Source organism: Leucopleurus acutus (genome assembly GCF_964270905.1).
Source record: "Leucopleurus acutus genome assembly, chromosome: 9".
Lineage (NCBI taxonomy): Eukaryota > Metazoa > Chordata > Mammalia > Artiodactyla > Delphinidae > Leucopleurus > Leucopleurus acutus.
This window is the reverse complement of record NC_139144.1, coordinates 93158819-93185808: the sequence shown is the minus strand read 5'-3', so window position 1 is coordinate 93185808 and position 26990 is coordinate 93158819. Positions and strand designations below refer to the sequence as shown.

The 26990-nt window shown below is 39.5% G+C and overlaps 1 protein-coding gene across 2 annotated transcripts in view; it reads left to right on the top strand.

Moving 5' to 3' along the window:
* DGKI (diacylglycerol kinase iota) overlaps nt 1–26990 on the top strand; it is a gene marked incomplete at its 5' end in the record, with an annotated part of 450403 nt that overhangs the window by 257914 nt on the left and 165499 nt on the right. For both annotated transcript variants that reach the window (XM_082846809.1, XM_082846808.1), the window contains 7 exons: nt 3740–3853; nt 5324–5461; nt 8882–8960; nt 15050–15105; nt 16259–16321; nt 20171–20244; nt 21684–21795. In XM_082846809.1, the coding sequence (XP_082702935.1) occupies nt 3740–3853; nt 5324–5461; nt 8882–8960; nt 15050–15105; nt 16259–16321; nt 20171–20244; nt 21684–21795 (636 nt within the window). The remainder of the gene's footprint in view (nt 1–3739; nt 3854–5323; nt 5462–8881; nt 8961–15049; nt 15106–16258; nt 16322–20170; nt 20245–21683; nt 21796–26990) is intronic.

Sequence of the window (26990 nt, the reverse complement as noted above, 5' to 3'; positions counted from 1 at the left end):
TGCTATGCAGCTGCTTCCCACTAGCTATCTATTTTACATTTGGTAGTATATATATGCCCATGCCACTCTCTCAAATCGTCCCAGCTTACCCTTCCCCGTTCCTGTGTCCTGAAGTCCATTCTCTACGTCTGCGTCTTTATTCCTGTCTTGCCCCTAGGTTCTTCAGAACCTTTTTTTTTTTTTTTTTAGATTCCATATATATGTGTTAGCATATGGTATTTATTTTTCTCTTTCTGACTTACTCCACTCTGTATGACAGATCCTAGGTCCATCCACCTCACTACAAATAACTCAATTTTGTTTCTTTTTATGGCTGAGTAATATTCCATTGTATGTATGTGCCGCATCTTCTTTATGCATTCATCTGTTGATGGACACTTAGGCTGCTTCCATGTCCTGGCTATTGTAAATAGCGCTGCAGTGAACATTGTGGTACATGACTCTTTTTGAAGTATGGTTTTCTCAGGGTATATGCCCAGGAGTGGGATTGCTGTGTCGTATGGTAGTTGTATTTTTATGATTTTTCCTTTTTCTTTCTCTGCCTCCTTTTACTAATCCTTTCTAGTAGTTTGAATGGTTTCAGGATCCTGAGAGTAGAGTCGGGTTTTCTTTAAGTGGCTAAGGCTCCCATCCTGCGGCCATGTCAGGGGTGTTTCAGGGGTGTCATTGAGCTCCTGGGAATTTGGACACACTGTTAGAGAGAGGCTGTGTGCCTCGAGCCTTAAGGCATCCCAACTTTCTATGGGTTATGGCCTCAGGCAGTGATCCCTCACCCTCTCTTCTTGGCCTCCTTTCTGCTGGCCAGTGGGGAGCCTGGTTCATACACAGCCTCCTACCAGCCAGGGGTGAACTTTTATTCCCCCTAATCAGACAGAAGCCAAACTCCTGGTTTCCTCTGCTTGCCATTTTGTGCTTCATTTGTTTCTGGCCCATGAAGACTTTTTTTCCCTCCCATGTTTGTGTCTAGAGTGAAATGGGGTGTTGAAAGTGTGAACTCGTAGCATTATCTTTACTCAGAAAAGGTAGACCTATTTCAAATAAACATAACAAAAGTCTCCCTAAAGGTAAATGGACTGAGGTCTGCATGATCATCTCTCAGAAGTTTTAAAGAGACTTCCTTCTTTTCCCTGCTCTGTATGGGATATTGAATTGGTTTCTAGGAAGTTCCACCGCATTTCTGAGAGTCTCTGTTTCTACTCAGGGCTGTTTACAGCCCCAGCCAGTGATCCCAGTTTGTTGGGATTTCTGAGTTTTCCCATCCTTTTCAATGACTTTTAAATCCCCTTCTTGTAGTTTATTAGAGGCATCTGCCTTTACCGTGTCTAGTTTGTGCTTTTAGCAGCTCAGGAGCAATAGCTAACATAGTCATCAGCACTACTTTAGCATCTGGCATTTTTTCCCTTTACTTCAGTTAGCAAGGTTAGTGAGTATTGTGTGTAAGGGAAGAGCTAAAGAAGTGCTGGCTGGAAATCTAAGGACTTGTCTAGGAGCAAATCGCCCAGTTTGGGGAAAAGGGGGGGATTTTGGACACTAGTGTAGGTCTGGATTTTTAGTTTGCCACTTTGGATGAGCATAGTGGTATCCCTTTCTAGAAGGTAAAGACAGTTTTAGATTTCTTGCCAGATGGGCAAGTTTGGCATCCTGGGAAGTACTCGTCTTAGAGGAGAAAGGATTTTAGATGCAAGTCAACAGACCTGGCATGACTCCGACTCTGCCACTTTTGATTATTTTGTCTTGAGCAAATAACATGACCTCTGTGTACCTCAGTTAATAAATCTGCAAATTAACTGAATTTGACTAAGCAATTTCCAAGGTTTCCCCAGTGTTCCACAGGTTCCCAAAGTACATGCCATCGTCTCAGGGATGTTCAGGCCACATCTAGAGCTGGGTTTAGTTCTTTACTGAAAGGTCCCCTGCACCAGAGTGGCTAAGAAGTTGGCCTTTGTTGTGTGGCAAACCTAGCTTTGAATGTCAGCTCTACCTCGCACATGATTAAGGAGGTCACTAAACCTTCCAAGTCTTGGTTTCCTTATCTACAAAATGAAGACAAAAATTATATCTATTGTAGAGAGTTGTTTTGAAGCTTAATAAGATAATTCAGTAGAAAAATTTGCTCAGGGACTAGCACATAGAAAGCAATCAGTATGTCTCTCTTTTTGTTAATTGTAAACTCCTTGAGAGCAGGCATTCTGCCTTACCTATCTTAGTGTAGTTCATTTACCTTTTTATTTCAATTACTTAGTTCCATGTTTTATATGCAGTAGTGTTCAATAAATGTACAATTAAAGTACAATTTTAAAAAAAATTTTTTAAATAATTATACAAATTTAGAATGAATACATGTCAAAAATTTATTTAGCTTTTTTTTTCTTTTTTTTTTTAAGAAGATGTTGAGGGTAGGAGTTTATTAATTAATTTATTTTTGCTGTGTTGCGTCTTCGTTTCTGTGCGAAGGCTTTCTCTAGTCGTGGCAAGCGGGGGCCACTCTTCATCACGGTACGCGGGCCTCTCACTATCGCGGCCTCTCTTGTTGCGGAGCACAGGCTCCAGACGCGCAGGCTCAGTAGTTGTGGCTACAGGCCTAGTTGCTCCATGGCATGTGGGATCCTCCCAGACCAGGGCTTGAACCCGTGTTCCCTGCATTAGCAGGCAGATTCTCAACCACTGAGCCACCAGGGAAGCCCTATTTGGCTGTTTAATAAAGGAATCAGCAAGATAATACAAGAAGAGGAAAATGATTATGTAGTTTATACCAACATAATTTTTCTAAATTTGAGACAAAATTAGTTTATGCCCTTATGGGGGAATAGAACCATAACCTTTAAAGTGATCTCTTCTTGACATTTGTACCTCTGCAGGACAGAAATCCTCAAGTTAACCTACAGTCATAAAGTTCTTAGATAAGCCTGTGACACTACTCTAGAATGACATTGTGAGGATATGCAAGTTTCTTTTTGGTATTTCCAAGTTTGGGGTAATTTTTCTAAACAGTTATTATAAGACTAAACCCAAAGTATTATTTATCTTAGAAAAAGATTAAACAGGAATATGATTCTAGTATACAAGTATCTGTTTTCTTCCTAAACTTATAATAAGTACTAAGTTCATCCATAATTATGTTTTCATAATGTTTCATTAAGGGGAATGTAGGGATATTTCGGAAAGCACGACTAATTTCTAAGATAACATGGAGAGTAACCATTTAATAAGTGCTTACATGGGCCATGCACCATAATGAGGGTTTTATATACGTTTTAGTTTAATCTATAAACGATCTTGTGAGGTAGGCATTATCTCCATTTTGAAAATCAGATAAATGAGTCTGTGAGGTTAAATAACTTAATCAAGATTACGAAGCCAATGTGAGCCAGAATTGAGGTTAGTCTGCTCCTGAGTCTTAGATTTCCTGCAGTGCCCTATGTACATACCTCCCTAAACTGTAAACTCTCCTGAATTGTAAAGTACATCTCTAGGTAACATACAGATGAATGGGTCTAGTTTTGCTTATATGATACAGCATATACAAAATGGTTCTTTTTCCTGTAAGAGACTTGCCATTGTGAAACTGCTTGAGATAAGTGGTCTTTCAGTTCCCTGGTCACTGGATTAAAACATGCATGTTTTAAAGAAAAGTAGAACTATTCTATTTGCTCCTTTTAAAGGCTCCTGTTCTCAGGTTGTCGTCTTCGTAACTTATCTGTCTTCCTTATATCTCTTCTGGTCCCCAAAATGTCTGTAGGTGGGCTGGATCCTTTCCATTCTGGATGAACTGCAGCTGAGCCCTCAGCCTCCGGTTGGGGTCCTTCCTCTGGGGACCGGGAACGACCTGGCTCGAACTCTCAACTGGGGAGGGGTAAGAACTGCCCTCAGGGGCTGCCCATGTCATCCAGCAACAGATCTCCAAACCCATAGATGCTCAAGTGGAAGGGGCACATGCTACTCTTGTTCAAGGACCAAGTTAGAGTTGAGAATCAAGGTCCCCCATGAACCATGGTTTTATCTGGTGACTTCTTCAATTTAAACTTACAGTCAGCTAGAGAAGAAGGGAACATTTTATATTAAAAAAAAAATGGGGGTTAGTACACAGGCCTGGGGCTTTTTGAGGTACCCACTAAAGACAGAGGGTGGGTTGGCCTTAGGTCCTCATGTTAAACAATCCCAGAGACTTGAATTGCTCCCGACCCCCACTCCTCTCCAGAAGAGTGAGTCTGGTTCAGAGTTACAATCCTGGAAGAGTTATGGCTTTGTTTGAGCATTTAGATTTCTGGTCAGTGTCGTCATGATTTTATACAGGTTATACAGGTAACCAACTGTTGGTTATACAGGTAACCAACTGTCCTTTTCAACATGGAGCCAATTCAGGAAAGCTTGTTGAAAGTAGTTTACCTGTCCCTAACCAGCCATTTTATCATCATCATCATCATTATTTTTATAGTACTAAGAAAATAAGAAAGCACAATATGCTAACATATGCTGCCCCACCAGCGTTTTAACTGCTCATATGAGACCATTGCCTGGGCTGAGCTCCATGAAAACTATCTTCAGATATTAGCAGATGTTACTCTGGCTTTTGGGTGCATTCACCTCCCATAGGTGATAATTATGTCTGGATATTAGCAGATATTTATTTGGCCTTGGATGAATTAACCTCCCATCGGTCTTTCTTTTTTTAAGTAAACATGGTATAAATCATAAGTATATTTACATGAGGCAGCTAAATGTATTATTGGTATTAATTCCTCTTATCCGAATCAGTGACTTGACTGTCCTTAATAATCGTGCTATCAGTAATGTGTGCTCAAGGAGTAAGTAGCTAGCTCCCTAGCAGGGCTATTCCTCAGTCAGACTTGCCCTAGGTCCTGGAAGGAATGGTGTCCTAGTACAAGGTCAGGGAGAGGTGAGTGAAATGGAACGTCAGTGGAAGAAACTGTCTAGCCGATGTCACCTTGATTCTTTTCCTGCTTTTCCACATACATTTGTTCTGTGTATCCTCCAAATTGCTCTAGTAGGAGGCCTGGGGCGACCTGTTTTCACTCTGATAAAAACAGCCATCCAGCATGGATCTCAAAAGCCTGCCGGTGGCCATTGGTTCTTGGCAAAAGTCATTCCTCAGCTCAAACCAGCTAGAGTTAGTATTTCTGTGCACATTACCCATGCCTATTGTCTTAAATTCTAAGTACCTCGAGGAAAACAGTTTACTCTCCCAGTCTTGCTAATTGCAAAATAAACAGCCGTAGAACAAGGGCTCTGCCTTGCATGAAATACCTTTGGCGGTACTGTTCCCTACTCCAGACAGCAATGTGTGTGCTCTTTGATTCCTTAGGGCTACACTGATGAACCTGTTTCTAAGATCCTTTGCCAAGTAGAAGATGGGACAATTGTACAGCTAGATCGCTGGAACCTCCATGTGGAAAGAAACCCAGACTTGCCTCCAGAAGAACTCGAAGATGGCGTGTGTAAGGTTAGAGAGTTCTTCCTTCAGCAGAAAGCTAACCCTGGAGTATCTGCCTGAGTCACAGGAAATACGTTCCTGGCTGGAGGGTCATGTGCTGATTCCTTCCTATGAGATGACAGGACGGTGTTTGAGTTGACGGCTACTAGGGCTATGAGTATAACACTTCCTGGTGATTCTGCCCCGTAGACTTCTAAAGACCAAGATTTCCTACCTACTTCCATAGCGCAGGGAGCTGTTCTCTGTCCTCAAATTCCACACCAGAAAGAAATATATCAGTTTTCTAATCTTTCAAATTCATTGCAAACTCTTAACCTATGAGAAGTTTAAAAAAATCGTATGATCTGAAGCATTAGGCACAGGGTCTTTCAAAAGAAAGATAAATGCCTGAGATTTCTGGTCTGATAGCAAATATTTCAATTTCATCACTTGATTGGGACATCAAGATGCCTAAATAAATGTTTGACTTAGGGTTTTTCCTTCAGTGATTGAACTTGTACCTCAACCCAAGACAAACCAAGGGACATAATTGTAAAAATGCTACTATAGAGCTTCAGGGGAACATTTGGCTTTAAGTTCTGGCCTCAATCTCAGATAAATTTGACAGGTTTCTGAGTAGACACTTGCTTTCTATTACTTTCCACTTTTCTTCCACAACAGTATTTTCAAATTTTTGTTGTGTAAGAATCTCCAGGTGTGCCTATAAAATGCAGATTACAAGGTCCTATTCCCAGTGATTCTGATTAAGTAGGTGCAGGGTGAAGGCCCAGGCATCTGTGCTTAAACAGCATCCCTGCTATATTGGGTTGTGCCATTGACTGAGGCCAAGATTTCAGGGTGGTTTCAGCCTTAAAATTCGATATGATTTTAGACCCAATCAATGCACCTTTACTGATTAGTACCATGATCCTGACCAATTGTGACAGATGCTCAAGTTACTCATTTGGCTAAAATTGGTTAAAACATGTTTTGTCTTACCTTCATGGTTTTTTCACCTAAACTATGATCCAGAAACTATAAGGTTTTTAGTAGATATCATGATTGCTTAGTTGATCTTGAGTTCATAACGTCACAATGTTGTTTAAACAAGTGTCATCTTGGGATATAATACTTCTTCCTAATGTATTTGGCTTACAGAAATTGGATAGAAAACAGCTGAAGTACAAAGAAGTGTACCATATGGAAATGTTATGGACCTATCCCCACTCAACTTGGAATGGTTAGATCCTCAATAGCAATCTATATTTAATTCTCTTCCCAATAGCTTAAGAAATGGAAAGACTTCTTGGTGCAGCCTGGGAACATTAATCCAGATAATTAAAGGGTTTTGAAAGTGAATTTTTGAGGAGACATGTAGGAAACCAGGGCAATTTTTCCTGGAAAATATGAATAAGAACTTAATAACAGACTAAATTGTGATGTTATTTAGGGGATGGTGACCAGATGTTCTCCTAAGTTATCAGTGGATGCTAAGACATGGGTTAGAATTGTAGCCAAAAGAGCATAAATGGGAGAAATGAACATATCTGCGCTTTTGGCAGGATCACCAACCCTTGCTGTCATTACTAAGGACTTGTATTTTGTTTCAGTGCAGGAACTGGACATTCTCATATTTGAAGCCAGGAGAGTGAGACATGTTTTGGCAAGGTTCTGTGTGTTTAGTTTCTCTCCCTGTTCTCTAGTCGGTTGTAACGACTTCTAAGGGCTGATCTGACCTCTGAATCAGTACAAGCTCTGACTCGGCGTTCCATCGAAGGGTTCATCCTTTATTTCAGTTTTTCTCTTTCTGCATTAATATCTCTTGCTCTCCCTCTGACTCTTCCTCTCATTTCATTTTTCTCTTAATGGGACACGATTATCGCTCTAGTCAAACAGAAAATCTTACTGATCAAGGGGCATATGAAACCCTGTAATAAACTTACTTTTGAAATCTTGAGGCCAAACACTTATTTCTAATAGAAGAGAAGTGCATTTCTATCTGGAGGATAAACCTGATAATTATCCGGAAACATTATCTAGGCTGAGATAAAATTACCTCTCCATTTCCTTTTTTTTTTTTTTTTTTGCGGTACATTGGCCTCTCACTGTTGTGGCCTCTCCCGTTGCGGAGCACAGGCTCCGGACGCGCAGGCTCAGTGGCCATGGCTCACGGGCCCAGCCGCTCCGCGGCATGTGGGATCTTCCCGGACCAGGGCACGAACCCGTGTCCCCTGCATCGGCAGGCGGACTCTCAACCACTGCCCCACCAGGGAAGCCCCTCCATTTACTTTTTTTTTTTTTTTTTTTTTGCGGTACGCAGGCCTCCCGCTGTTGTGGCCTCTCCCGTTGAGGAGCACAGGCTCTGGACGCGCAGGCTCAGCGGCCATGGCTCACAGGCCCAGCCGCTGTGCTGCATGTGGGATCCTCCCGGATCGGGGCACGAACCCGCGTCCCCTGCATTGGCAGGCGGACTCTCAACCACTGCGCCACCAGGGAAGCCCTCCATTTACTTTTAACGTTTATCTTTCATTCTGAGTTGCAGAAGGAAAAGTGTAAGAACCACCATTTGCCTTCTAGCATTTTCCACATGCTTTTCTAATTCAACTGAAGCTTTCAAATCATATCAGCTTTGTAGTTTTAATGCAGGACTTTAGGCTGCAGAGTTTGCTCTTTCCTTTACTCAGCTTGTAGCAGTAACAGCCAGGGACCCAGAGGACTCTGGGAAGGAAAGCTAAGGCTTGTATGTGTATCTGTGTGTCTGCGTTGCATATTTCACAGTCATATTAAAGATTAGAGTTGATAGACTAAATAGGAATCTGAATACTGATAAATACACACACACACACACACACACACACACACACATATATTTTTATTTTTATTTTTCCTCTAGGTTGAGAATAGCTGAATGGCTCCCACTGACTTATTGCTTACATGACTTCTGTCAAAAATGTATTTTTTTGGAAAATAAGTGCAGAGTAAACAAATGTTATTCATTTTAAGTTGCAGTATTAATATGCTGAACGTAAATTCTTGAAAAAACTTGCATCCACTGATTAAGAAGGTTAGACACGATCCTTACAATTGAATTTACTTGCTAAGTTTGCTTGTTGAATCATCCTGTGTAACTGTTACAAATGTGCATCCCTCCGCTTATGAGGTTCTCTTATTACAATATACACAAGAATGGTTCTCATTGAATAATTTGTATTTGTATCCCTTTTTTCCTAAACTATTTAAAATTCTTAGGAGTATCGTTTGAGTTGAGCTTTCACTAAAGAATTAATTCAAAACTCCGTTGTTCCTTCCACATAGACACCCTGCCTTGAGTTTTAATTGATCGTCCTCCCAGGGACTTGCCCCAGAGACAAGTGTCTGGCTTTCGGTTTTATTTTCCTCCTTTTGCCTGGTCACACACAACTTCACCTCTGCCTTTGTTCATCATTGCAGCTTCCTCTGAATGTTTTCAATAATTACTTCAGCCTCGGATTTGATGCCCACGTCACACTGGAGTTCCATGAATCCAGAGGTGAGGACAACGTCCCATTTCCATCTCCCAGGGAGGAAGTTGCCAGCAGGTGTTTTGCATGTTCCGTTTTGTTTGCATATCACTTAAATGTTGACAGTGTGTCTAATGCAGTTCCATTTGAACCTTCATGTTGCCCCTGGGAGCTAGACAAGATAGGAACTTATTACAGATGTTACTTTGAGACCTCATTGTTTAGGATCTCAAAGACGGTAAAGGTCAGGACCAGATGTTTACTCCGGGACTCAGGACTGCTAATCTTTAGGTTTGACTAGACACTTTGAAGTTAGCGAACTACTAAGAAGTGATAAAAAGCGAGTCTTTCACTGAAGCCATTCGAATACTTACAGCTTCTCAAACCACCCATTATTAAAGTTCAGGACTTTATAACCAAGGTCATTGGAATCTTGTAGCCAAACATAAAAGTCTTCCCTGTGTGCACAAAAGAGACAACAGTCACCTTAGAACAGTACGGGCGCTGGCTATAGGTGGTTTAGGTTGAAAGAAAAGGGCTTGATGGTGATTGGATTAGGCCTGGAAGGTGCTTGGAATCTCCACTGGACGAGGTAGTATGAATGAGGGCTGGTGGTCATGTAAGTACTAGAAGAGATGGAATCGAGATTTGGGGAAGCAAAATAACTTTTGAAAGAGAAATAAGATGAAATAATGACAAGTTAAATATTTCATCAACATTTTCGTTTGTCATTCAGAACTGAGAAAGTTTAGGATTTGGGCTTATGCTTTGAAGCCTCAATCTCTTGCTTTCTTGGTCTCTCTTAATCTCTTTCTCTTAAACTCTCTTCTTGTACAATACGTCTGTGTCTCTGCCTGTCCCTAGTCCCTTGTGAATATGGTAACATGTAACCAAAATAATGCTTGGCTGCAAGTATAAGTAATTTGTGAGATAAAAGTCATAATGAGGGATTCTTTTACTTTTCCTCTAGATTCTGCAAGAGCCTCTAAGCTTTTAACTCATAGAATTTGAAATACAGAGTACAAAAGGCTAAAGTTCAATAGTTCAGATTCCAGTAATAATGCAGAGAAAGTTCTGACAACACTTTTATATACTAAAGATCAGGAATGGGGCTATAGGATGAAGGCTGTTAGAAGACAAAATAAAAGTAGAGTATAAACCTGTCATTCTCTTACTGAATTCAGCAATTTTGTTAGACTTTGAATTCCTGGTTTCATGAGGCTTTGAGGGTCAAATGCTGAGCTAAGTAGAAGGAGTACTGATTAAAGAAAGAGTCATAGTTTTCTCTGGTTAACCAGAAAATCACAGATAGAAAGGTTGGTTGACAACAGAACCATAAATATCAAATACCCAAATCAGAAACACCGACACGCTCCGCACCTCCCTGCTCTAGACAGTTCTCAGAGATTAGATATTCAGAGGGTCCTACGTTAGGGCTGGCATTTATAACCTGCTGCCTTTCCTAATTTAAGGAGAGTAGACTTGGGGAAGTAACTGGAGATTTCTTTCTCCATTTCTTACCCCATTTATTTCTCATGTTCTTTGGGAGACTCTGGATCTGGGCTTCCTAATAAAATCTTTACGTTTCTTAACAGTACTTGTAAAGTCGTACAGTTATCACTAATGCATGAACCTCCAAATTAGACATCCTGCCAGGAGAAGAGGTCTAAGTGAGTAAGTGGCGGACAGAGAGCTCATTCAAGGGAGCCTAATATTTTGTCTTATTAATCTGAAAGTTATCCTAATGATATGTTTCCTTGTGGTGAAACTTTGGTGCCTCAGAATAAGAGGGCAGCAAAGAGAGACCTCACGGTGGAAAGGCCAGGCTTAGAAAGAATTCTTGTGGGAAAGCGATTTTTTTCTTTTCTTTTAAACTGTGGAACTATTTCATTTTAGAGAGGAACATACAAATTGTGGTGTATATGTATGTCTACGTCGTTTTATATGTGTGATTATAAAATAATTGGTTGAAAGATGCCAAGAGTTAATACTTTACTTTGAATACTTTATTGCCGAGGCTTAGTGTAAGTGCTTTCCTGCAATCGGAGAAGGAATTGCAAACATTTTCCCTGCAGGTAAGCCCAGGCCCTTGAGGAAAAACAGCCACTGAAGAGCTGGATAAGGGAGGATTGCTGTTGACTGAGAGTAACGCATGCCATACTTACGGAGAGGATATTGAGATGGTACACGATAAATATGCACAAACTATTGGAACCAGACTTGGTTGATATGCCTAGACCAGAGGTGTGGACTTCTTAGTATCTGTTAGTCCATTCTTTTTGCATCAAGTAAAAAAAAAAAAAAAAAAAATCATTATTTATGATGAAAGGTATAATTACTCAAGCTATTTTTTTTTTTTTTTTTTTTACTGTTTTCCATTTATTTGGATTTTCCCCATATTTTTACCTGGATAGTCAAGAAATCTCAAGCTCAGCTGCAGAAAGAAGAGAAAGATAGCAGGCCGCATTTTCAATAGGGGCATACGTACTTACTTTGTTGGTAGGTTGTGTGAGTGGCTGTTCTCAAGCCACGCAAACCATAGTTGAGACTTCAAACTGTTCTCAAATACAGCTGCTCAGGGACTGAGAGTTCATGACAAAACTTGTATCGTTTGCCATCAAATACTTGCAGAGTGATTCAGAGCCCCAGAAGAGCCATTACCAAAAAACAAACGCAAAAGAACTTGCGTAGAATAACCGATTCGTTACTAGTCCAAAACTACAATACATTGGGAATTACGCTCATCCATTTACATGCAATGGGTAGGAAAAACAAGTCTCACTAAAGCAGAATCTTAAAAAATTTAATTGCAGAAACAATTTTTGGCATAGATGTGAAATAACCCATCAAACTGACATGGGACAAATGCAGACTTCTGCCTTACTATTGATACTTATATTGTATTTCTTTTAGAAGGGACAATTAAAACGACATTTATTTTGAGACAGTTTATTAGTGGCATTACTGTGTAAATGCCTTTAGAATTACCAGTAAAAAATCAAGCAAGGAGTAGAGATAGTCTTAACATTTTGATTGACTTAACATTTTGTATATACAGAATGCAAACATGAATCATTTCATCAGATAGAAGGTATACTTAATTTGATTGGAAAACAGAAGCTTTTTTATTCTCATAGTGGCTAAGCCATGCATGGCTGAACTGTTGCACGTCAGAACGTGCAGTTGTTTGGAACAGAATTGAGAGTTTTAATAGGATTGGTCATTTAATTGTCAGTTGGAGTCTTGCCCAGTGCTTTAATCACTACTGCATTATGACAGTGCTTGAGGAAGTACATTGAAAATATTCCAATCCATTAACATATAGGCATGTTAACGATGATTATCGTTATCAGGTAGCAAAGCAAGGTCTCGCTTTGCCAGCTGCGTGAATTAGATTGTCATTTTGGGGGGAACATGAAGGATATTAAACACATCAAACTTTTAGTCTGAGATTGTCTGCTAAAGTTGTACTGCCTCATTGAAGTTACTTCTTATTCAGAGGATTTGAGCCTCTGCTACAAGGTCAAGGAAATACAACTATGACTCTAGAGGAAGCAGTTTTTAAATCTGATTTAGGATTTGCTATTTTCACCGAATATACAGAGACATGCAGATCAGCATGTTTCAAAGGATTATGAATGTTTCATGATTCATATAGAGAACTGACAGATTTCTTTAAAAAGGTGTTATTTTCAGTGGCTTACCAAATTTCATCATCACCATCACTGCAAAGGACACACTGCCAGGCTCTTGCCCAGGTAATAAGACTTAGGCACAATCTGCCCTTGAGAAACTCTCACTGTCCGAGGTTCTCTGTAACCTTCTTTTCCATCTTGAACCTCAACGTGGCATCTACTCATCATTCAAGACTCAAGTGTACTTGCCTCTGGAACACTTTTCTGATCATTCCCTTTATGTGTGACTCCTACTTTGTCTTACAGAGGCATCTTTCTATGGCATATACAAAAGGACATTTTATTTTTCACTTTCAGACCTGTCTCCCCCACTCTAAACAACATGAGGGCAAAAGACTATGTCTTTACTTTTATATTCCTTGTGCCAAGTCCAGTGGCTGTCTCAATGTTTGTTACAGGAATGGAATGTTTAATTGGAGGATGGGCCTGTATATAAAAAATAAATAAAAGTACAAGGGAATATAAAGTAAGGGTAAGATTAGTTGTTCAGACAGTGTATAATGTGGGAGTTTGGTAGGGACTGTTGGCAGGACAAAGGTATCAGGGGAAAGTTTCCAGAAAGGGTAGGAGGGAGTATAGTAGGAAATAAAGAAGGAGTTTGTTGTAGACAAGAAGTAAAGTGGGCAAGGGCATTTCAGACAGGAAGGAAAATGAGTTTGTGATAAAGATATGGGTTAGGTGACCAACTAATACATAGTGTAAAATTTTTGCAATGGTGTTAGAAACATGAAGATAATGTTGATAAAAATATTTGTCCTTAATGGGACATGACATTGGAAGGAAAGATTTTTATAATATATACAATTTGAATTGAAGGTGGCACTGTACTGTGGGCATAGATTTTAGAGTCATTTATATATACATAACTGAAGTCTTAAGATTGAGTAGATATCCAATGCAGAGAATTTGGAAGATGTGTGTTATGTGAGCTTCAAATCACTTACTGATTTTTATAAACATAGTGTTGAACTTATATTTACTCCCTAATAGGCAAGACCAATTTCAGACAAAAGTAGGCTTTAGGATTCCATTCTAATGGCACATATGTTATTGTGTTGTATACAAAGATGGGATTAATATATTAAACTATTGGAATGGATTATACCCAGGGTCTGATCATCATTATAAATGGATTACATCCAGAGCGAAATCATTTAGATGATGAGATTTGGGAAGTATGAGCTAATGAGATTTAGATGAGATTTTTGGATTTTGAGTTGATGCTATAATTGAGATGAGACCTTTAGGGACCTGGGAGGGAGTGAATGTGTTTTTCATACGTGAAGGATGTAAATCATGGAGTCCAGAAGGTGGACGATGTAGGTAGAATTTTGGTCTCCATGACCTTTGCCATCTGGTGTCACGCTTGCCATTCAAAAATAGGTTTGGGATTTGGAGACTTCCAGCTAGTCAGCCAGCTGTCTGATGAGAAATGACTTGGAGAAAGACCTACCCCTAAGAAGGGATTAATGATCATATGGGACAAAAGAGCAGAAAGCAAATATTTACAGTGGGTTCCTTTGGAATCTCTTGGAATTTTATTAGAAACAATGTAAGGAAATAGCATTTCATTTGGGGATTTTTTAATCCATTGAATTCATGTGAACATTTTCCAATGCAAATTCTCGTCTAATCGCTTTATGGTCCTCAACCTATATAACATTCAGGAACAAACTCAAAATTAAACCATTTCAGTCAGAGCTTTTGTTGGGTCCATTCTGCAGGTCATCTGTATATATCTATATATCTATATATATCTATATATCGATATATATATATATAGATATATAGATATATATATTTATATAACTTCACTAAATCAAATGATGTTTCAAGGCCTGTCACGGACAACAGTACAGATGGTAGTTAGGAGTTTTTGCAAAATATGAAAGCAAATTCTCTATTAATTATTATCCAAGTTCCCCATATTTAATTAAATTTGAAACTGCATAGATAGTTTATGGAAGCCATGTCCTATGGAGGTCAAAGCAAATAATTGACCCTCCCCCTCCTCCCCCTCCCTCTTTCTCCTATCACCCCTGCACTGTATCCCTGCCAGCCCTCTATTTTGAATAGAGTCTAGAGTGTTTCAGCCCTTAATGTGCGTGTGAATCACCCGGAGAACTTGTTAAAGCAGATTCCTAGACCCCAGCCCCCAGACGTTCTAATTCAGCAGGTTCGGGGTAGAGCCTAAGAATTTGCATATCTAGCAGGCTCCCAGGTGACGCTGCCACTGATGCCAGTTTGGGGCTACACTTTGCAGCACTGGACACCTGTGCCAACTGCCTGTAACTAAGGGAGAGATGATGATGAAGCTGTTGGGTCCTTGGGATGGGGAGGGAGAGGGAAGAAGTAGGGGTGCTAATCTAACTCACTACCTTTAATCAGGTCTCTATAACAAAACTACCTTTTCCCTTTTACAGAAGCAAATCCAGAGAAATTCAACAGTCGTTTTCGAAATAAAATGTTCTATGCAGGGGTAAGTATATATTTCATTTTTTGATGATTACACATTATTTATACTAATTCACTCATGGTAATAAAGATGCTAACTATACTCTGCTAATAATTACACACACATCTCAGATGTCTACATGTGTGTCTATATATGGTTAATGTTTAATGTCTTGGTTTAAGAATGAAAGTAAGTATGTATTTCTTAAGTTAGTTGTCAGAGAGTTCATCATCTTTGAACTTAAAAGCCCTGAAAGTTGTACTGAGGGGATGGTATTCAAGGAGTGGTGTGAAAAGCAACCATCAAAGCCAATCTAGAGAATGAGGAAATTAGGTAGACTGAAGGATGTATGGCATGTCTTGGGTTAGAATGTAATTTTCATAGGGGCACGTATGAACTGACATTTGGATGAGAAATTGACAGAATATGGGAAGTTTTTCATGGAAGCATAGATGAGATTAAAGGGGCCCCCTTCTCTTTCCTTCTCCTCCTACTCAGGGACATCCTTGGGTGTGAATGGCTGGAAAGAAGAAAAAGGGGCCTCTAAAATATTGATTTTAAAAAGTGTGGCTTAAATTTTACCACTGGATAGAGGGAATTGAAGTAAAACGGGGTGAAATAAGACATTCTCAGTGGCAAGTTAAAGATTATATCAGCATCTAATGGACAAATAGGAAGATCAGGAAAGGTAGTCAGATCTCCAAACTGACCCTTGAAATTACCTACATTTTCACTCTCCTACTGTGATCTTAAATTTTATTATAGGTTACATTTTTTTTTTTTTTTTTGCGGTACGCGGGCCTCTCACTGCTGTGGCTTCTCCCGCTGCGGAGCACAGGCTCCGGACGCACAGGCTCAGCAGCCATGGCTCACGGGCCCAGCCGCTCCGCGGCATGTGGGATCTTCCCAGACCGGGGCACGAACCCATGTCCCCTGCATCGGCAGGCGGACTCTCAACCACTGCGCCACCAGGGAAGCCCCTATAGGTTACATTTTGAAAACAAAGAAAGAATTCAACTTAGCCTCTGCACTAGTTTACTTTAGATTCAGCAAAAGGAGAACTTGTCTTATATTTTTGCATAACTTAGAATCACTAGGGGCTATCTATCTTACAGAAGTAAGGATTTGGCATAACCATGCAATGAAGATTTTTTTCTTTCTTTCTTTCCTTGTATAGGCAGCTTTTTCTGATTTCCTACAGAGAAGCTCTAGAGATTTATCCAAGCATGTTAAAGTTGTCGTAAGTATTGAATGTGTTGACTCGTTTCATTTAAATGTAAAAAGCATGCCCCCTAACATGAACCCCAAATACCAGTTTATATACTTAATCAGTGGGCTGCATAGAACTTTAACTGAATTGAGTGTAGTTCGTTCAACCGACATTTATGAGCATTTAGTTATGTGTCAGGCGCTGTCTTAGTTGCTGAGGATGAAGTTAAATAAGATGACTGGCTTCACCACTGAAGAAACTCACAGTTGAGTCATGGGGAAGGGCACATAACTCTGGGCAGAACAATATAATCAATGTTGTTATTGGATTACTTATATACTATACTGGTGGCACAAAGGGAGAAATGAAAACTGCCCATGGGGCAGTCGGGGAAGTCATCAAAGGAATGAAGTTGAGCTGGCTATTAAGGTAGAAATAGATGCTCACCAAACAAGTATCTTTATTCCCAGCCTATCTGAAGCGTCTCCATCTTAGAAAAATACTTTGATCTCATTATTTTGTGGTCACTCGCTCTCCAGCCTGCTCAAGATCCTTCACCACTTGAGAGATTCTTTTTTTTTTTTTTTTTTGGTGCTATTTCCCTCTGGGTCTCTATCCCAGGTTTTAGGGATACTCATCTTGGAGGCAAGGGAGATGGGAAGTCATTTTTTCTCTAAGAGATATATTTAAAAATAGCATATCATTGATTATTAAGAAAGACAAAGTGTTTCCTTATAGTAAACAAGTTAAAAGAGGGAATGAACATGACTTTGCTGCACATACCTGTATAAGGAAAGAGAAACATGGAAGATAGAGAAAAATATATAGATGGGAAAGAAGGAATGGGAATGTAGCAATGCTTGAATTTATCGTGGAATAGATAAAGAATAGCATTTGTGACAGGAGGGGACAGGACAAAAGGTATACATGTAAATAGAGACACATATATGACCTTAAACTCATGGATTTATAGAGGAATATAGAGGAGCCTGAGAGGATACAAATTCAAATTCATTGTCACCAATAAAGCCTGTAGGAGACATGAATCTCCTAAATCAGTTGAAACAGAGTTTGCCACTAATCACCCTGGGCATCACTTTCAGATGTTTCAGTTCCCATGAAATACCAACGAAAAGCAAGCATCCTATAGCAGTAGCAACTTTTGAAAACTGAAATAGTGCCTTTTTAAAGCTAGATACAAGAAAGACACATGGTCCATTGAACTGTGAAGATCTTGATTTTGATAAAATGATGGTTAGTTAAGTAGCAGCAACCTTGCCTCAAACTTGCCCTGGTTCTTCTTTGGCTGCCTTCAACCAAGCCAGAAATAAACTTTCCCTCCTCTTGCAGTATTTTTCACATTATTAGGAACATTGCAGCACCTGCCGGGAGAGCCACTGAGCGGAGGGCAGTGGCCGTATGGAATGGTAATGCTGTCCACTGTTTAACTCAGCTGGATGGAAATTAAACTCTATGCCGCCTCACCACTAGAAAGCTTTTCTCCCACATCTGGCAGTCCTCCTGATGAGAAATATCTCAGGCATGGTTGGCTGTGTATCAGGGATTAAAAGAAGCTTGTAGAGAGGCCAAGGTGGCAGTCAAATAACTAGAAAAGATTTGATATCAGCCTGTACATGTAACATTCCAGGTGGATTGGTCTACGTAATCATCTCTTTTTTTTATGAAGAGAAAAAAAAAACAATAGAAACTAAGTCTGAACAATTCTGATTCAGTCCTAGGTCTATCTTTATGAGGTATATGACTTTGGGGGAAGCACTCAACCTTTCAGAAGAGTTCTCTCTCCTCATCTGTAAAGCAGGCATAAAAACATATGCATTTGAAGCAACAGTTACTGACCATTGTGCTGTGACACAGAGGGACACAAGGATATTTCTACAACGACATCATTGTATGTTTCCTGAGTGTGAGATGAAAAGGATGGGGGGGTTAGAGCAATTAGATGTACACATAACAGCAGACCATCTTATCTTTGCCACAGGGTGAAGTCAGTATTTCCAAGGTAATAGTTAATAATCTCTCACATGAATACTACACACACACACACACACACACACACACACACACACACACACACACACACACACACACACACACACACACACACCCAGAGGACAGTAATGAAAACCTATATATGGCATTATTTTGTTCTGCTTCACACGTGTTCTTCTTCTTGTTTAGATGCATCAGTGTGTGAGCTTGTACACAGGAAGGTATTTTGTGTGCACATATTTTCCTTTGTGTGTTTGAAGTAGGGAAAAAGTTGAAAACTGCCGCTCTAAAGAGTTGTAAAGTTTAAATGCAATAATATATAAGAAAATTTTGTAAAACTCAATACATTGTAAGGTGCCCATCCTCACAGAATTCGATGAGTTTCCAGAATCGCTGATGAGTTTTTCAGGAGGAGAAAGTAGAAATTTTTTTTAGAAAATGAATTCTGTTCTAAGTACAATAATATTAAGTATAATTTTTTTCTGTAATGCAACAATACTGCTTTGCATGCTTTTAATGTATCACATGCTATTTTTAAAAAGTTCAGTCGCTTTCAACACTCAATTTTGATCATTTAAGATGTCTACATTTTTTCTTCACTGGTAGAGCCATCTATCAACTCATTTCAAGTCCTTAAATTGGGAGACCTCATGTTTATTTAAGTATCTGAGAGTGTTGTAAAAACACCTTCAGTCAATGTCCAGAATTTGATTCCTATCTAAAAAACGTTTGAAAATACTTTGTTTATTTAGGATTGTAAGATTTCCCAGGAACAATTTTTGAGAATGCTCATGAAAAAAAAATTAGGCTGTGTTAAGATCAGCTGGGAGGAGAATGAGACAACCTTGACCACTAGCAGAGTCACTTTACCCGGATTGAAACTCCCTCTGAAGCCATCCTTAGAAATTAGCAGGGAGCTTAGGAATGCTTTACCCTCTCTTCAGCAGAGAAGACAGTGGGGGAAATTCTGTGATGAGGGTGTGAGGAGAGCAAATATAAAAGCAGGCTTTATACCTTTGACACTGAGAGGCCTACAGTCATGACTAGACTGTTCCTCTTCTGGCATTTGTCACCAGTGGGAAATGAGAAAGGGAAACGAAACCCCTTTCTTTGATTAGTCAGATGATGCTCTTGAGGAAAGTACTAACTGGTGAGGGAAGCCACACACACAGAGGTATTGAGGCCAAGCCGCCCTGAGGCTCTTGAAACCCAGGGTCACGGCCAGGTTCAACAAAGCGGTTTATCTCAGACCAGTCACAGTCTGTAAGAGATGACATTGATAAGAGCAAATCACTAATTAGTGATTGCTAATACTAATTTATAACAGATACTTTTAAAAAAGCATGCAGGGTATATTCCTTTTAAACAGCGTTCAAAATATTATGTCGAATATTTTCAAAACAAAAATTATCTCAGAAAGCAAATAAAATAAATGGTCACATTCACGACTATTGTTTGAATCAGATGACTTTGGTAGAGATTGCTACTGCCTCAACTTGAGGATTCATCCTTTTTATTCTTTTAGACGTTTATAAATTTTCTAATGTTGATACTACAAGCCAATTTATGCTATCCAGTAATAATCCAAGGTTAAGAGTGATGATCGTTCCTTTGATTGTGAGACCAGAGAAAAATCATTCTGGTCAAATGGCAGCTTTGTTTTTACATTAAATCAAAACAAATCCAAGCCCAGAGCCCTGGGTCTGGGAAAGTTATAATCAGAATAAAGTTTCAATCATAGTAATGGGCATCCACTTCAGCAGAGACAGGGACAAGGGGAAGACCGTGGTACATGCTGTTGTCACCCTAGTTGTCTTTTAGACTTGAGCCTACTTCAGAATCCTTGCTTTTTTGCTTTGATTGTTGCAGTGTGATGGAACAGATCTCACCCCAAAGATTCAGGAACTGAAGTTCCAGTGTATAGTATTTTTAAATATACCCAGGTAAGCTCTGTTCATATTGTTTCCTTGGTTTGATGTGAACTCCATTTGACTTAAGGTTTTCTGCTTTCATTATAGAAAATGTCCAGGTACAAACAATGAAAAACAGTTATTTTAATGGCTTAAGGGTTTTCGAGTCTGATAATTTTGTTCTCCTACTTGGTTTGTTTAGTGTTCTCTGTGGTACTTCTGTGTTTATGCGATACGGCACGCATGGTGTATACTTACCCACCCTTAAGAAGCCCAGGCAGCCCTCTGGACTGGAACATTTTAATGTAATTCTCAATTACTGACGCCTTCCATCCCCTCACCCCTCACCCAGGAATGATAGACTTGAACAAATCCCTGTTCTCAGTTTCCCAAAAGCTATTAGGCAACCATCCAGCCTGATTGCAGCATGGAATTCATTCAGAATAATTGCCAGATGATTACTTTGAAAAAATGGGATCAATTAGAGGAGCATTTTCTAGCCAGGATGTCAGCTCTCTGTGGTGCTATTGTATACCTCAGGAGAAAGGGATATTTAAGATTAACTAGTCTCAAAATAAGCATGTATCTCAGTGACATCAAATTAGATTCTAGGCTCCGAAGCCAAGATTTTGAAAGGGGTTGGATCTATGACCCTTTGTTATTTGCAAACCAGACAACTCAGACACACAAATCCATGAGCAAGTTCTGTTTAGACTGAATTTAGTTGAAACGAGAATTGTGAGTAAATCTATGGCTAGGAAAATATGTCTCCTGTTCCTTTTGGCAGTGCTCAGCGTAGCCCCTTACATCCTGTCCCGGAAGTATTTTCATTTTAGTTGTCGAAGTAGAAGGCCTAGTAGATTCTCAGGAAACATTGTTGCTTAGCAATAACAATGCTCTTCTCTTCTTCTTCTTGCTCCTCCCCCATCCCCCCTCTGGAGTTTGCTTCCTCCGCCTTTTAACTTCCTTGATTTCCCCTTCCCTTTCTAATCTCACATCTTTGTCTCATCCGTTTTTCACTCCTTCTGTCCGCTTCAGTTACCTTTCCTTCGTCCTGGGGTACCTATTGCCTTCTTTCTGTGTATATTATTGATGCTTACCCACCTCCGTTCCATTTCCCTTTCCTATTGGCATGTATATGTCTCCCTCCAAGACCAGGTTCTGAAACCACCTATTGATAACTCATGGTATGTGGTAGAAAGTAAGCATTTGTGAATTACAGAGTGAGACATGTTGATAAATAATTAGGAGAAAGTTGGGCTCCGCGGGATGCTTTTGTTGTAAAATTTTGCCCCATTTTCATAAATTGATACTTGGAGGTGATAAGTTCATTTTCTTTTTTATTGGGAGGTGTGAACCAAGAGTAGAAAGATGTGTGAAATAAACATCGGGTCGAACTATAAATTAATCCCCAATGATAATCATGGGAAGACTGGAGCAAATTTTATTCTGTTTTTACTCTTCTCTTGCAGATATTGTGCTGGCACAATGCCTTGGGGGAACCCAGGAGATCACCATGACTTTGAACCTCAGCGTCATGACGATGGTTATATTGAAGTCATTGGATTCACCATGGCCTCTCTGGTGGGCAATGCATCTACGTTATTGAAGTGTAATGTGCTTTAGTCAGAGTTAGACTTTACTATCCATTTTATAGGACCTTGGTATAATGTTCTTTCCTGGCTTGTCAACTCACAAACTTTATGCAATGTAGAGTTGCCAGGGGAAGACAAAAACAAAAAGTAATTCTTCACGTCACTAAAAAAATTGATGCATATTTTTTGTTTAAACTTCAAAGATACATGAATATTATGTGTTAATTATCCTGATGAATTTTCTACCAGAATGAAGTGGAAAGTTTTCATGCTAATTAAAAAACATTATGCCACAGACATATCCTAGCATTGATGCAGAAACCTTGCCATTTGATACTCTTTTGGTTTGCTGAGTACTTGAGTGCTTAGATAATAAGGAAAGTGGTCATTTGCATTCATCTCCATCTTGCCTGCTTAAGCATAAGATGGGCGTCTCCCTTATCTCAAAATACCTGAATATAGAAAAACGTCATTGTTGTGACGTTAATGAATATTCAGTTGCACAGTATCGAGATCACCTTGCATTTTAATTTTGTTTGCTGGCATTAAAAAAGTAAACGTATAGTATAAAGTCAGTTTCAAGCAGGTTTTAGCCATGTGTTTCAACTTAGTATTGAATGATGAGGAAACCAATTAAAAAGTTTGCTTATCATTGTATCCGGTGTAAATCAGGCCACACTATCAGTTTGTAAAGCAAATTAAAATAAAGCTTCTACTTGCACTTGGCTAGCGCTTGGTTTGGGCCATACCTTATGCCTCAAGGCAAGAAGGTTGTATTTCTTGTCCTGAACAACCCAAAACAACTCTTTTTCACTCATCTTGTGGATTCCAAATGACTTTTCCTCCATCACCTCGAATTAGTGAGATTTAACAGAATACCCTATTGTGATTATGGCAAGAATGTCCATCGCCTGAGATGGTGATGTTGCTTGTTACATGTGCCATGTCTACAATGAAATGGCCATTAGGTGTAAAAGATTGCTCTAGGATTGATCTAATTTCCAGAGTTGTAGCTCATATATAGCTCTTTCTCTCCAAAGGTCTTTATGCTAACTATAGGTAAAGACTCGGCCAAGAGAAAATAGGAATAAGCCCAGGTAGGGTATGTGCCAGGGAGAATTCTTAGAGGTTCCCAAGACAAACCTGGCCACATGTGTTTTACTCATTCATTTATTCACTAATCCAGTGACCGTGTATTGAATGTTTACCGTGTGTGAGAGCTTCCTAGTCCTGGCTGTGTGGTAGAAGGCTGTCAGGGAATGTCTAAGAGAAGATGATCCCTTACCTAGGCTTGGGAGGGCAGGGAGAATATTAAGACACTTTCCCATTGCTCTCAAGATCAAAATCTAAATCTTTATCACAAAATTGAGTTTCTCTCTGATTCTCCATCCTTTCCCACTGCCCTCTGTTTTCTAGCTCGTTGCCTGTCAAGTATCGCTTTGGACATCCCTTGCTTCTTTTGTACCACAGGGACACTGCATATGCTGCCTCTCTCTCAAATGTTCTTTACCCCTTCATCTTCTATAACTTCTCAGTCTGTATGTGTGTCAGGTTCTCTTTACAGTCTTTTTTTGGTTTGGGTTGTTTCTGCTTACAATTATATAATTAAAGTCTGAACAAGAAGGATATGGCAGAGTGAAACGGTAATTAGAGGAGAATTTAATGGAGGGACTCTTTACAAATAGTGCACTAGGTTTATGAGAAGCAATAATGGATGGTGTTGTATTCCTGAGCTAAAGGTGCAAAGGCAGGGAAGCAGTCAGTTGTACCAGAAAGAGGACTATTTGGGAAAGACCACCTGTTAGGAGTAGTATTTGCTAAGTGAAAGCAGCCATCCTGTGCCAGCCTGGCAGGGAGAGGGTCAGGGACATCAATACAATTCTTGCCCTCCAGATCTTCTGCCATTGTCTCCCTCTGGAGAAGTCTAACGGAAGCCGGAGGACAAGGGGGCCATTAATACAGTCTAAATGGGTCAGTTTCACAGGACAAAAAAGGAGCGCAGGGAAGGGGTGGAGTGCTCGGTGGGAGTGGCAGATGGTCGGTATCCATCACTCCAGTGTATCTCTGGTACACAGCAGCGAGCCTGATACCTGTAATTGTCAACGAGTAAATGTGACAGGATGAATGAATTTTGCCAGGAGAATAAGAATGGACTTGGCATTCTGGAAAAAGGGAAATTTACATACACTTGGTAGTATTAGAGACCATAGTCCTCTGTGGAGACTACAGTTAGTCTTATGTAGCATAAAGGTAGGTGAAGTGAGAGTGATGTAGGTGACGCTGGAGAGGAAGACAGGGGTGACATCACAAAGTGCATTATAGAATTTATCTAGGAGTTTTGACTTTGAGGAATTAGTAAAGTGTTTTTTTTATTTAAAAAAATTTTATAACGTCTTTATTGGAGTATAATTGCTTTACAATGGTGTGTTAGTTTCTGCTGTATCAAAAAGTGAATCAGCTATATGTATACATATATCCCCATATCCCCTCCCTCTTGCATCTTCCTATCCCACCACTCTAGGTGGTAATAAAGCACTAAGCTGATCTCCCTGTGCTATGCGGCTGCTTCCCACTAGCTATCTATTTTACATTTGGTAGTGTATATATGTCCATGCCACTCTCTCACTTTGTACCAGCTTACCCGTCCCCCTCCCCATGTCCTCAAGTCCATTCTCTACATCTGCGTTTTTATTACTGTCCTGCCCCTGGGTTCATCAGAACCATATATTTTTTTACAGTCCATACATATGTGTTAGCATATGATATTTGTTTTTCTCTTTCTGACTGACTTCACTCATATGACTGACTCTAGGTCCATCCGTCTCACTACAAATAACTCAATTTCATTTTTTACGACTAATATTTCATTGTATATATGTGCCACATCTTCTTTCTCTATTCATCTGTCAATGGACACTTAGGTTGATTCCATGTCCTGGCTATTGTAAATAGTGCTGCAATGAACATTGTGGTACCTGACTCTTTTTGAATTATGGTTTTCTCAGGGTATATGCCCAGTAGTGGGATTGCTGGATCATATAGTAGTTCGACTTCTGGTTTTTTAAGGAACCTCCATATTGTTCTCCATAGTGGCTGTATCAATTTACATCCCCACCAACAGTGCAAGAGGGTTACCTTTTCTCCACACCCTCTCCAGCACTTATTGTTTGTAGATTTTTTGATGATGGCCATTCTGACTGCTGTGAGGTGATACCTCATTGTAGTTTTGATTTGCATTTCTCTAATGATTAGTGATGCTGAGCATCTTTTCATGTGTCTGTTGGCCATCTGTATATCTTCTTTGCAGAAATGTCTGTTTAGATCATCTGCCTATTTTTGGATTGGGTTGTTTGTTTTTTTGATATTGAGCTGCATGAGCTGCTTGTATATTTTGGAGGTTAATCCTTTGTCAGTTGCTCCGTTTGCAAATATTTTCTCCCATTCTGAGGGTTGTCTTTTCATCTTGTTTATGGTTTCCTTTGCAGTGCAAAAGCTTTGAAGTTTCATTAGGTCCCATTTGTTTATTTTTGTTTTTATTTACCTTTCTCTAGCAGGTGGGTCAAAAAGGATCTTGCTGTGATTTATGTCATAGAGTGTTCTGCCTATGTTTTTCTCTAAGAGTTTGATAGTGTCTGGCCTTACATTTAGGCCTTTAATCCATTTTGAGTTTATTCTTGTGTATGGTGTTAGGGAGTGTTCTAATTTCATTCTTTTACATGTAGCTGTCCAGTTTTCCCAGCACCAGTTATTGAAGAGGCTGTCCTTTCACCATTGTATATTATTGCCTCCTTTATCAAAGATAAGGTGACCATATGTGCATGGGTTTATCTGTGGGCTTTCTATCCTGTTCCATTGATCTGTATTTCTGTTTTTGTGCCAGTACCATACTGTCTTGATTACTGTAGCTTTGTAGTATAGTCTGAAGTCCAGGAGCCTGATTCCTCCAGCTCATTTTTCTTTCTCAAGATTGCTTTGGCTATTTGGGGTCTTTTTTGTTTCCATACAAATTGTGAAATTTTTTGTTCTAGTTCTGTGAAAAATGCCCTTGGTAGTTTGATAGAGATTGCACTGAATCTGTAAATTGCTTTGGGTAGTATAGTCATTTTCACAATGTTTATTCTTCCAATCCAAGAACATGGTATATCTCTCCATCTATTTGTATCATCTTTAATTTCTTTCATCACTGTCTTACAGTTTTCTGCATACAGGTCTTTCGTCTCCTTAGGTAGGTTTATTCCTAGATATTTTATTCTTTTTGTTGCAGTTGTAAACGGAAGTGTTTCCTTAATTTCTCTTTCCGATTTTTCATCATTAGTGTATAGAAATGCAAGAGATTTCTATGCATTACTTTTGTATCCTGCTACTTTACCAGATTCATTGATTAGCTCTAGTTGTTTTCTGGTAGCATCTTTAGGATTCTCTATGTATAGTATCATGTCATCTGCAAACAGTGACAGCTTTACTTCTTTTCCAAATTGGATTCCTTTTATTTCTTCTCTTATTGCTGTGGCTAAAACTTCCAGAACTGTATTGAATAGTAGTGGTGAGAGTGGGCAACCTTGTCTTGTTCCTGATCTTAGTGGAAATGGTTTCAGTTTTTCACCATTGAGAGTGATGTTAGCTGTGGGTTTGTCGTATATGGCATTTTTAATGTTGAGGTAAGTTCCCTCTATGCCTACTTTCTGGAGGATTTTTATCATAAATGGGTGTTGAATTTTGTCAAAAGCCTTTTCTGCATCTGTTGAGATTATCATATGGTTTTTATTCTTCAATTTGTTAATATGGTGTATCACATTGATTGATTTGTGTACATTGAAGAATCCTTGCATTCCTGGAATAAACCCCACTTGATCATGGTGTATCATCCTTCTAATGTGCTGTTGGATTCTGTTCGCTAATATTTTGTTGAGGATTTTTGCATCTGTGTTCATCCGTGATATTGACCTGTAGTTTTCTTTTTTTGTGACATCTTTGTCTGGTTTTGGTATCAGGGTGATGGTGGCCTCGTAGAAAGAGTTCGGGAGTGTTCCTCCCTCTGCTGTATTTTGGAAGAGTTTGAGAAAGATAGGTGTTAGCTCTTCTGTAAATGTTTGATAGAATTCGCCTGTGAAGCCATCTGGTCCTGGGCTTTTATTTGTTGGAAGAATTTTAATCACGGTTTCAATTTCAGTGCTTGTGATTGGT